We start from the raw sequence: 11856 nt of genomic DNA, 5'->3' as shown, positions 1-11856 counted from the left end.
TACTCAAGCACACTAATTACTCCATTCTACGGAGTACGCATGAAAGTTTTACCTAGTACTCCGGTGTGACTCTTCAGTTTTAGCGGCGCTCTCAGCCACACGTTCTGTACTCCGTAAGTACAGTACTTACATTCCAAGTACTGTATACTTACCATGGCACCTTGCTTGCTCGGACACGTTGTGGTGAGACACAGGTGGCAGCGAATAGCATGCCAAGCACCGAGTATGCAGAGGGAGTTTTGCATACTGCGTACTGCGATTGACGTCAAGTCGGATTGGTTTCGAAGAGTAGCCCGCTCCTGATATTCACGCGTCATGGCGATACAAATTTTCTCAGGAGAAGGGTCGTGTAGCCGCTTTCTGGCTGCAGATTACTTCATCGGAGATTCATGGTGGTGGAGAGCGTTGCGGCAAAACAGGCAGGCGGTGAGAACCGGCAGTCGGCACGGGCACGGATTAATTAGCACCCACGCTGGATCCTGGTGCTGCTGGGGCCTATCGAAGCGCCTATCTCCTGCCCCATGCAGCAGCCATCAAAGAGCCAAGTTGAACCCTTCTGCACCCCATCTCGTGTCGTGACGACAAAACCAACACAAATTCGACACTCACGCAGCTCAAAGCTGGAGCTACCGTTCCATTCCACGGCACCTTCAGGCGGCGGCGATGCGGCGAGCGGTCCCCCCACAGGTTCGCTTCATCTGCGAATCGTGCGCTTCGGTAGGCCGAGCGTCGAAGCAAGGCCTCGGCAACCGACTTGTCCGGTCAGGAAGCCAGCTACCGGGCCGGTCGTTGGTATGGAGGCCAATCGCGGCACGATGGTCGTCGGTCGTGGCCGCGAGCTCTCCTGCCGAACCGGAGACTGCGGCGAAGGAGACGAATGCTCCCGCGACGTGGCCGCAGATGACGGACCCCCAGGAGCTCGCCAACGTGGCGGAGGATAGCGGCAGAAAGTTCCTCTCGGTCGACGGCATCCCGGCGCATCAGCTCACGGGTGCTGCGCTGCGGTCGTGTCTACGAGCCGCCTCGGCGCTGCACCCGCAGCTCAAGAGGGCCGAGTCGCTGTCCAAGGCTTCTGCGTCGCGGCTGGTGTCGCTTGGTGCCCAACGAGTCGGCGCCCGGCTGCCGATCGATGGCAAGCTCCAGGAGTCCATCAACAGAATCTCGTGCACGGCCTACAAGATCATCACGCATCCCAACGTCGAGATGACGGCCGAGTTCCTCGAGGCGTACGTTCAAATCCAGTACCAGCTGGGCCGTCCCGAATCTCTCCCCTCCGTCCTCGACCTGTACGCGACGAAGCCGAAGCCCGTCGTCAGGGACGGCCAGATCCATCACGTCGCTCCGAATCCCAACGCGGCGGTCAAGGCCATCGAGACGGACGTCGCCGAGATGGCTCTGCAGACGGCCATCGACGCGAGGAGCCTCGACTCTGCCCTCGGCATCGTCCAGGCCGCCTACGCCGTGCCGGCCTTCAAGCGGCAAAAGATACTCAAGAACGCGACGGCGCCCGCCCTCGGCCTGGCCACCCTTCCCTTTGGCATATTCGGCCTCTCCACGGCGTATGCGTCCTACTGGCAAAACACCATGGACGTCTCGACGGCCACCGGCCTCTGCGTCGCCGGCATCTCCGGCTACTTCTTCGTCGTCGGCTCCCTCGGCATGATTGCGAAGCTGAGCAACAAGGACCAGATGAAGCGAGTAACCTGGTCGCCAGGCACGCCCTTGCGCTACAGGTGGCTGCGGGAAGACGAGAGGCGGGCGCTCGACAAGGTGGCCTGCGCCTGGGGCTTCAAGGAGCCATGGCGGCATGGAGAGGAGACGGGGCCCGAGTGGGAAGGCCTCAAGGAGTATATGGGCTATCGGCAGATGCTCCTCGACCGCGTCGAGTTTATGGAGGGCATGGGCTAGTTGGGACGTCCGTCACGAGCCGTTCTTCCTTCTCGAACAATTCTTGTCGGCGCCGTGCTCGCCTGGCATGAGGATCCGTCATTGCCGTAGACCAGATGCACCATGGGTCGTCATCTGGGCCAGTTTGATGGGCGAATGAGGAACCGGTTGGGACGCACCCTGCCTTGCAAACCACCAGTCGTATTTCCCCTCCATGTCTGCAGAGCCTTGCCGCTGCTCGGTAGAGAGTACTGTGGCATCGGACAAACTGATGTACATTTTTCCCGCTCCCCTCCCTCGTTCCCTCTCAACGTCATCCATACATCGTCACCACCACCACGTCCATGGCCATCACGCCATCGCATCATCCTCGGCAGTAACATGAAGCGATCGGTCCTCGCTGGTCTCGCCGTTCTGGCCGCCGCCGCCGCCGCCGCCGCCTCCACTACTGGCTGCATCATCGACGGACCCTTCCCAGACAGCCTCAACGGCTCCAACTTCACGTATCCGTGGCCCGTCAAGGTCTTCCAGTTCACCAGCCAGCTGCAGCCGCTACAGATGGCCTTTATGGATGTCGAGCCCGCGTGCAGGCCCAACGGCATGACGGCTGTGCTTTTGCATGGCAAGAACTTTTGCGGCCCGACCTGGGAGACGACGATGCACGTCCTCACCCAACACGGCTACCGTGTTGTCGTCCCTGACCAAATTGGCTTCTGCAAGAGCTCCAAGCCCGCGGCCTACCAGTTCAGCCTCGGCCAGATGGCATCCAACACTCGCCTTCTGCTCGACATGCTCGACGTCGGAAACGTCACCGTCATCGGCCACTCTCTCGGTGGCATGATGGCTGTCCGGATCGCCCTGCAGTACCCTGAAGCCGTTGACGAGATGGTCGTCGTCGCCCCCGTCGGCCTCGAAGACTATGTGAAGAAAGGGGTCCCCTACGTCGGCCTTGACACCACGGCCAAGTCGGAAGCCGCCTCCGGCTACGACAGCATCCGTGCGTACGAGAAGAAAGTCTACTACGTTGATCGGTGGAGGCCCGCCTACGAAACATGGGTCCAGATGCTCGTCAACATTTACCACGGCTCCGAGCGCGACGCCTACGTCAAGAACCAAGCCCAGGTTGTCGACATGGTCCTGACCGGTCCCGTCGCCCATTGCTTTGGCGACATCCAGCCTCGGACTTTGCTCATTGTCGGGGATAAGGACAGGACAGCCATCGGTTCCCAGTGGTCGTCCCCAGACGTTGCTGCGAAGCTTGGCCGCTTCGACCTCCTCGGTCCCGAAGCCGCGCACCAGCTCCAGAACGGTCAACTACACCGATTCACCAATCTGGGCCATGCGCCGCAGCTATCGGACCCGAACGCTTTCCACGACGTTGTTCTCAACTTCTTGCACTGGAACCAGACGCGAGAAGCAAGGCATGCCATTCACCAAGACCTTCACGCTGGGCACCGTGCACGCTGATGTATTCTCAATGCTCCGCCGCGTTCACGATTCGACATATCGACCACGTACCCTGCATTCGGCATGTATTTTTGACGTTGCATTGCTGGCACTCTGATGCTCCAGCCTCGATTCCGTGACCGGGCCGCAGTCGGGGTGCCATCCCGAAACCCTGGGAAGCAGGTCAGCCGTGGTCCCACACCTCGTCCGGCGAGCCTCGCCTCGGCTCTTGACGAGCCACCTGTGAGCAACTCGAGGTGCTTTGCTATGTACGAACGAAAAGTCCCCGCGACACACAGGCATCCGCAAGGTGATACAGAATGCGCGAGATTTGATACAGGGATGCCGGCCTTTGTCTCGCCTGTGCCCCCCTCCCCATTGTCCCCATGGGTTAATATGGCCCGCCTCTGTCTACCGGCCTGTTTGTTCCAGTCGGCGGAGGGGTTGAATTCCTGCGTCTGTGGCAGCAAAGCTACGACTTTCTATCTATCTATCGATAGCAAGCGCATATTGAGAGACTCTGCCGCATTACTGGGCGGCATCCTTGGGCAGATTGGGGAAGCGTTGTGGTGAGTCATTGGAAGCTTGGGGGTGAGTTTTTGGAACTGGCGTGGTTGCACTGTTTGCAATTTGGTTCACCTAGAGTGCAGACCCAATGGCCTGTCCTGATGAGGTTGTGAAGCGTTCATAACAACACCATCCTTTGTTTCTGTTGCACAGGTTTGGGGACAAAGGAAGCAAAACGATGAATTACTCATGAACAGTATATGATGGCTGGAAGCACAGCGCCTCTGTTGAACTATAACCGGACAGCTTTCCATCTACTTATCAAGACATATACCTATCTGCCCATTGTGCTTCTGTCGAGCTGAGATGACTTTTCCGACGACGCAGGCAGTTAATCAGCAGGCCAGATTCTCCAGAGGTCAGAGTCTCCAGACGCAGTCACAAGATAACGTCGAGTCAGCGGAAGCCGATACTATCCTGTCGCCTCCGTGCATTCTCCCAGTTCAGCATGTATAGCCTCGCACCCCCAAACGACTCTTCGTGTGGGCTTATCCAACTCCCCTTGTTTGTCACACATGTCAGTCTACCTTTCCCAGCTCCAGCTAATATCTAGAATAGAATCGTCATTGTAATAGCTTGCGAGACAATCTTCTTGGCCATCGTGAGCGCGCTGCAAATTATCCGCCTCTTGTACGCCGCCGTCCTCTCAAACGCAAGGGTCTTGATCTGATTAACCTCAACCTAGCTGGTTCGCCCTTGGCAACTCGAGAATCGGTCGACTTCCTCTCCGTGTTTTATCTCAGGCATTTCACGCCATTGCCCGCCTTTTCAGCGAGCACACCGTTCAAGTCCTCGCCGACACAAAGAGCTTTCGAGACATGTTCTTAGCCCATCTATTCATATGCTCTCTCCTTCTGACCGCTGTTCTGGTTGCAATCCATACCCTTCATCAACTTGTTGCATGGATCATGTGGGAGCTACCCTACCTATTTCAAGGAAGAAGGGAGCTTCCCCTGTGTGCACCGCTTCACAATCCAAGAAGGGCAGGGTTAGGAAGCACAGGATAGTTCATTTACAAGTATTGTTACATTGAACGTGCTCTTGCACCTTGCGCCCTTGAAAACCCAAAACAACAAGCCATACATACATTCCATGACGAGATACGTGCAACGTGGAGCAATTGTTCGTGGGCGTCTCCCAAACGTGCAAACTCCGATGCCATGCTGTCGTCAGTCGTAAATGGCAGCATGCTGGCACGTTCCCCGAAGGCGCATTCAACAAGCTTAATGGTAGAGCTCATCCCGTCGTCTATCACCTCGCCACCCTGCTCACCCAGAGACCAGTCTGCTCGTAGTTGGAATTCCTTTCCATTCGCTTATAGGCCCGGTGCAACTTGAGACCAACCGTGTACTCGTCCTTCTGCACCTCGGCAAGCTCTTCCTTCAGAGCCGCTATCTTTTCGTTCTCACGCTTGCGCAGCAGCTGCTGGCTAGCCATGAGGTTATCGGACGGCATTCGCGCCGTCATTTGCTGGATGCATTTGTTAATGTTCATGCGCCGATGGGCGAGAACATCAACTTCCGCCTTTAGCGTTTCTACAGGGTCCTTGGACGATTGCAGCTCGTGCGGTGCAAGAGGGAGGGGCTTTGCTGCGGGAGAGGCGGAGGAGCGACGGTCAACTAGCTGGCCGCTGCCGGTCAAGTGTGTGTGCTCGGTCGGGTCGCTCGGTCGTCGGTGTGGATTCGATTCTGTCTCTGGTGCGGATGTATTTCTCATCGATATCAAGACCGGTTCGGCAGCCGACTTGCCGCCATGTCCTCCGCCAACGGGCCTCCTACGGTTCATGACGGAGGTTGACTGCAGTGGCGGGGTCGGCACGGGCGTCCGGTCCCTTTCCTGCCGGAGCGTAGCGGGGTTCGAAGTCGCGAATGTCGTGACACCAAAGCGTGATGCTATCTCGACCCGGTCGTCTTTGGTCGTCGATCGTCCGGCAATGGTCGGGTCTGATGCGTGGCGGGCCTGCGCCGAGATGGAGGCAGTGGTTGAGGGAAATGGAGGTGGTTTTCGCTTGATGACTTCGCGCGGCGTGAAGGCCGAGGACGACGTGAGCGACTTGGAATCCGATGATTTCGAATCACTGGAGGTCGATGGAGGAGACTCGGCCTCGAGGTGGCTGCGCTGCAGCTGTTGTCTTCCCCTGTGAAGCAACGAGGAGGGCGAAGTGGAAGACGTGGTTGAGGAGAGCGAGGACGATGGCGTGGCCGGTTTGTTACTAGCCCTTCCGTTCTGCGCCAGCGGTTGAAGGCTATTTGCGGTGTCCGTAGCGGCCCCGGCGGCGGCGGCGGCATTGGACGTTTCAAGTTGGGCATCAGGGGGACAGTTGGATGCTGCGGCCCCACGTACAGTCCCATTGACGTTCTTTCGGGGCATGGTGAGAGTGGTAGCACCATCATCATCGCGAATGGGTTGGAGAAGCTTGTCCCGTCCACTCGGACCGTACCAAGGGGGCCGGCTGTCAACCGGGTCAGGCTTGCTGCGACCGAGGGCGCGCATCCGTTGACCGAAAGTTGAAGCGGGCGATTTGCCGCGGCCAGATGGCGTTGCCAACATTCTTGTGACCGAATCGAGAACTGAAGGTGCGGTGTCGGGCGCGTCACCGGCTGCAGGCTGCCTCGGCTTGGCTTCAGTTTGGAGCGCAGGGCTTTGATCAGAGGAAGTTTGGTGATCTCGACGTTGGTCGTGGTTGGGCTTAGGCTCTCGCGTCCTCGGAATGACAAGGGTAGGGGCGCGCCGGTTCATATGATCGACTTCCGGAATGCTGTTCGTGCCATTTTGGCGCGAGGGCTGTGGCGGTTGATGCCGGGACGTCTCTTGCGGCAGATGCTCGTGAAAGTGGACGGGCTCATCGTCGATAGGCGATACGTCGACATGAAAGTACCTTTGCAGCATCAGCCATTGGCACAATTTATTCCTACGAGGAAAAAAACACTTGCCCATCGCGCGCTGCGTCGAGATCGGGTGAACTTGGCGGCGATATTTGCACCTCGGCCGCCAGTCGGTGCATCGCTCCGGGCAGGGGCGAGGTTGCTGCCGCCTCGTCGTCGTGGTCTGCGTCACTCCCGTAGACAGAGGATGCAGGTCGCCAATTCGTGAGCGGCAGCGGCTGCTGATGGTGCTGTCGTTGCTGCAGCCTTCGGGGGTTTCGTGGAGGTGGTACAAGAACTGGCGTCGGCGTCCCGCCTTCTTGGTGAGAGGAGAGAGATCTGCTTGGGAGCAACAGGATGACCGAGTCAGCATACGTCTCGTTGCGTCATCACTTTGGCTGGGGCCTGGCCGCAGCCGATGGAAAGCAACATCACGGGGAGGAGTCGTCGCAACGCCTGCCCATTCGACGGCTGCTATGTTGCTGCATGGACCAAGGCGTTGTCGTGTGGAGGGGGGGTTCCCTTGCCATCAGGCCGATTACCAGCTCGCGTACTGCAGCTCAGCTCGTCCTTGTGTCGTTGGTGCCACGCGAAGTGGGTGCTAGCTCGACATAGATTGAATCTATTTGTAAACAGCGGGGACAGCTGAACGAGTAGCTTGAAGCCGAAACTGGCCTGCTGGTGGAAGACGCAAGGCATTGCGTATCATCAAAGATGGGAAAGTCAAAGGGTCGTACTTAGGCACAACACCGGAGCAAGCAAAAAAGCAGGCCAAGATTACTCCTACTTACATGTCGGCATGCGTCGTCTGCGGCACAACCTTGCCTCTGCTAATCTCGAACTTGTATGAGCCGGAGCGGGCCACGGCCAGAGTGCCGAAAGGATCGTCAAGGTTGTCGGGCCAGCTTGAGCCGTGGTTGCCACGACGGCGGCCGGTTCGTGACTTGGGAATGCCAGCAGTGTGATCCGAATGCGAGGGGGACGAGGTTTGATGGCGATGACGACCAAAGGCGAAGAATGTTGCTGTGGCCGTCGCCGATGATGTTGCTTGGAGCCGGTCCCACATCGTATGGTGCACACGATGGTGCCTCGTGTTGCCCGTGCAAAGATGTGCGCAACAGGTACGTGCACGGAAAGTATACGTACTAACAGCGACCACCACCTACGCAAGTAAGAGAGGCTACTATTTGTCCTCGATACCGGTAGGTGTATTGCACATGTACAGTATTTGTACGCAGGCCCGACTCCTTGAACTGGCAACTCCTATCGGTTTTTTTTCTCTCGCGACGAAAAACGAAAAGTCTTGGCATAGAGGCCTTCAAGGTACCGGCCCGATCACTGCATAGTAGGTATTAGTACTCCGTAGACTGTAGACAGAGACGTAATATGAGCTGCCCCCTGGGCAAACCAATAGATGGATACCTGGCAGGTATGGAGCGTTGTAGCCTGTAAGGCAGTGGGTTCTTCGTTGCTCGTGGAAGTGATGGTCATTTACTTGGTGGTTGGCTGGCTGGCTGGCCCGTATGCTTCATCCGTTGGAACCTGCGATGAGAGGAAGAGACTGTTCACGATATGGGCAAGAAGGGAACAGGCAGAGAAGATTCGAGACGAAAAAAAAATACAAGTCAAAAATGATATACGAGCAGGGATGGATCTTTGCCTATTTATTTATTACATCCAGCGGTGCACCTTCCCGTGCTTGTGGAAACACCAAACATGTTCATCGCTCCTGCCGCTGGCTCCATACACACCTTCATGCAAAGGCAACTGGTCGTCAATGGCAGGCGCTCCCTCAGGAGTCCCATCACCTCCTTGGCCGAGCTCCCCCTTCTTTTCTTCTTCGCCCTCCATTCACGGAGACTCCGTCGCTCGATCAATCTCCCTGGAGCACGTCACACAGACGAGAGCAGGGGGCCGGGCGCCAGCTGACGTTGCACCAAGCTCGCAATGTTGCAGGTCCAGACATTCGGATACGAACGACTTGTCTGCCGGTCGCTTACCGATTGCGGCCGGCTATAGCACCAACTCCAGCGGCTCTCCCGGAGTCGACGCTTCGAGAGCAGCACCGATTCACCCCATCTATTGGCACCCGAGCCTCTCCAAGAGATCTGGACGGGCTGTTGCCGCCAGTACGCGCGAAGGCACCCGTCAGCGGAGTGAATGGTTTCAGAAGTCGATGCTGAAAAAAGGGGAACGGTTGGCTGGCTTATTGCCACGCACGTCAACTCGACTGTAATTCGTCGCATAAGCACCATGTGTCACTTCATGCCCAGTACGGTCAGATGCCGAACGGCGGTTATCCCGTCCGCTTTTGATGCGCAAGTGCCTGTTTCAGGCCCCGGACAGTCGATGCTTCGACCATTTGCTCCACAACCCCTGGCATCAAACTTCGTCTCATCCTCCACAGGCCGCATACGCTCCTCGATCCCGTACCGTATCTACTTGCTAGTCCGCAGCTACAGGATTTATTTAGCTCTACGGTCACGGACCCGTAGGAGGTGTGCGGAGCAACAGGACGCAGCAGCAATCGCTACGTGCTGTCTCGGCAAGCAAAACGTTGCTCACCCGAGAGACGGCCCCATTCGAAGCGGCCAAGTCCGTTGATTGGATATTTGATTATTCAACCTCGCATCGACGGCGCGTCGCGGCACGTCGTCATTGCCAGTTCGTCAAGACGGTATCGCCGGCCTTAATGCCGGCAGCCTCCAGTCCGTACTTCCACAGAACTTGCCGCTTCTTGGCATCCCGAGCATCCTTGGCCGTCTCCAGCTCGTCGGTCCCGTTCAGGTACAGGGCCTTGCCCTTTGGCGGCTCGATCTCGAAGCATGCGCGAATCACATCCGCCGCGCTCTTCCACGTAGGTCGGAGCACTCCGTTCGGGCTGAACTTTGCCATGACGGGTGCCGCCAACGGCACCAGGATCTTCATCGTCACCGCTCTGACCATGAAAGGCCCGCGGCGGGAAATGTCGGAGGGCATGCCGCCAGGATCCAGCCCCAGAACCGATATGGCCGAGAGATTGGCGTCTTTATAGACGCGGTCGCTCAATTCGTGCCTGGTCCCGGATCAGACGGCGCCGTCATGAAGATAACGAGATGGCTCGGTCGACTCACATGAGCATGACGGCACAGAGCTTGCTCGAACCGTATCGGCGAAAGCCGGGCTGTCCCGACGGGTCATCTTTGCGGGTGCTCCATCTCCCCCTGGCAACGGCATCGACATCGGGGAGCAGATCGTGCCACTTGGGGTCCTTGAATACCGTTCCGCCTCCCATCGCGTTTCGCTCGTCCTCGTAGCTGCAGGAAGACGGTCAGCGGCCGGCCGGCCGGCATCCGATGTTGATTCATGCACGCTCACTCATGCATCCAGCTACCGAGGATGAGGATTCTGCCGTGCTCGCGGTCCATGCTTTGCATGAGGGAGAGAGACAGGATCAGGTTGGAAAGGAAGTTGACCTGCCAGGTCATGTCGAAACCGTCGCCCGTCATGGTCTGGTCCGTCAGCCACGCTCGACGGATTTCACCGTGCCGCTTGTACTGACCAGCGTGTCGTGCTCTTGGAAGCCGGCGTTGAGGATGAGAGCCCTGATGGGCGGCAGCTGTCCGCTCGCGACCTTGGCGTTGACGTCGGCGGCGGCACTCTTGACGCTGGCGACGGAGCCGAGGTCCATCTCGAACGTCTCGTGCTTGTACGCCGGAGGAGCGTGCTGGAGGGCCGACCGGAGGCGAGCGGCCGTGGCCTCCTTGCGAACGCTGTAGAGGCCCGTGTAGTTGGAAGCGAGGTCGGGCGTCTTCAAGATGTGAGCGACGATGGCCGACCCGAGGCCACCGTTGGCGCCCGTGACGAGGATGGAGCCTTTCGACGACATGACGCTACCGTGCCGGCGCAGGAGTGCGCATCAAAGGTCTGCGAATATGGTCCGGACCGAGGAGAGACGGGCAGCGTCGAGGAAATGGTCGGCCGAGGCAAGCGAAAATTCCCCGCATCCTGGCCGGCACTGTCTCGCCCTTTGTCCGCCAGCATTCCGCCGATGCATCCATGCCAGACGCAGGGCGCATCCCTCAAAGGCCTCAAAGGTGCCTTCTCCGCGTCCACGTGGCTGCGTTTAGCTCCCGTTCACCGATCCACGACAGTGGACCGCCGCAAACTCCGCACCGATCCGAACTAAGCTATTCCGTACTAACCGGGGGGGTTTGCGCGTTGGTCGGGGTATTACTACAGGTTGACAGTGCTGACATGGGGAATTACACACGGGCATCTCGCATCCAAGATGGATTTTGCAGCCGCGAAGAAACAGTCCTTCACTCGGCAGCCGGTCTATGCTTTGTAGCGACAAGAAATGGGCTCGAATTCGAAGAGGTAGGAGGAGAAATAGGGTATCCGGTTGCTTCCAGCATGCACCTGCCACGACGACTTTCGCATCAGCCATGAACGGCCGAGGCGGGCAAGCTACAGGAGCATGGCCATGGCAAGGAGAGGTATGGGCAGCAGAGGACCAAGGCCAGTGTTTGGTCCGTCGCTTCCACCTCTGCCCACCTGGCCATGGGCCTTGCCGTCGCGCTGGGCCTGGGCTTCGCCATCACGCTGGGCCTGGGCGGCGCCGTCGCGCTGGGCCTGGGCGGCGCCGTCGCGCTGGGCCTGGCCTTGACCGCCCTGCTGGACCTGGAGATCAGTCGTCAAGCCAGCGGGACTGCAGGAGGTGCCGGCGGCGCATGGCATGACGACGCCCCATTGACCGCTGGCGCAGCGCTGCCAGGAATTTGTCATGCAGTACCACTGTCCTTCGCTGGAGCAAGCCGAGCCGACGACTTCTTGCCGACGGTGGATGCTGTGGTCCACGGGCGCACGTTGCATTCCCGCCCAGATACCGGACATGGATACCATGATCAAGAGAATGCTCTTGCCGAGCGAGCGTTGAGGTGCCATCTCGGGGGGTTGTCGATGTTGGTCGTCGAGTTATGCTACGCACACGGAGTTGGTGCCGAACGATGCCGCGGCGCCAGATACCGGGACACCGGCCGCAGAGCGGAGTCGGAGTTGTCACGCAGCGGAGCCCGCGAGCGGGAGTCGAGAGCGCCGACCTTGGTTTGAA

General features: G+C 58.5%; 5 protein-coding genes across 5 annotated transcripts; 2 read left to right on the top strand and 3 right to left on the bottom strand.

Moving 5' to 3' along the window:
- Positions 1-663: 663 nt before the first annotated feature.
- Positions 664-1908, top strand: DCS_05661 (uncharacterized protein; the record flags this gene model as incomplete). The annotated part of the gene is made up of 1 exon (XM_040802963.1): positions 664-1908. The coding sequence occupies one exon, from the start codon at positions 664-666 to the stop codon at positions 1906-1908; it is 1245 nt and encodes a 414-aa protein (XP_040657996.1).
- A 360-nt stretch (positions 1909-2268) lies between these two features.
- DCS_05660 (alpha/beta hydrolase fold domain containing protein) lies at positions 2269-3354 on the top strand (the record flags this gene model as incomplete). Its single annotated transcript, XM_040802962.1, has 1 exon — positions 2269-3354. One exon carries the CDS (start codon positions 2269-2271, stop codon positions 3352-3354), a length of 1086 nt encoding a protein of 361 aa, XP_040657995.1.
- Positions 3355-5151: 1797 nt separating this feature from the next.
- DCS_05659 (uncharacterized protein) lies at positions 5152-7830 on the bottom strand (the record flags this gene model as incomplete). The annotated part of the gene is made up of 2 exons (XM_040802961.1): positions 5152-6778; positions 7556-7830. 2 exons carry the CDS (start codon positions 7828-7830, stop codon positions 5152-5154), a joined length of 1902 nt encoding a protein of 633 aa, XP_040657994.1.
- A 1589-nt stretch (positions 7831-9419) lies between these two features.
- Positions 9420-10632, bottom strand: DCS_05658 (uncharacterized protein; the record flags this gene model as incomplete). The annotated part of the gene is made up of 4 exons (XM_040802960.1): positions 9420-9819; positions 9878-10060; positions 10122-10255; positions 10306-10632. The coding sequence occupies 4 exons, from the start codon at positions 10630-10632 to the stop codon at positions 9420-9422; spliced, it is 1044 nt and encodes a 347-aa protein (XP_040657993.1).
- Positions 10633-11213: 581 nt separating this feature from the next.
- On the bottom strand, positions 11214-11690 carry DCS_05657 (uncharacterized protein; the record flags this gene model as incomplete). Its single annotated transcript, XM_040802959.1, has 1 exon — positions 11214-11690. One exon carries the CDS (start codon positions 11688-11690, stop codon positions 11214-11216), a length of 477 nt encoding a protein of 158 aa, XP_040657992.1.
- Between the last annotated feature and the right edge of the window lie 166 nt (positions 11691-11856).

This window comes from Drechmeria coniospora, chromosome 02, assembly GCF_001625195.1.
Source record: "Drechmeria coniospora strain ARSEF 6962 chromosome 02, whole genome shotgun sequence".
Lineage (NCBI taxonomy): Eukaryota > Fungi > Ascomycota > Sordariomycetes > Hypocreales > Ophiocordycipitaceae > Drechmeria > Drechmeria coniospora.
This window is presented reverse-complemented; position numbering and strand designations above follow the sequence as displayed.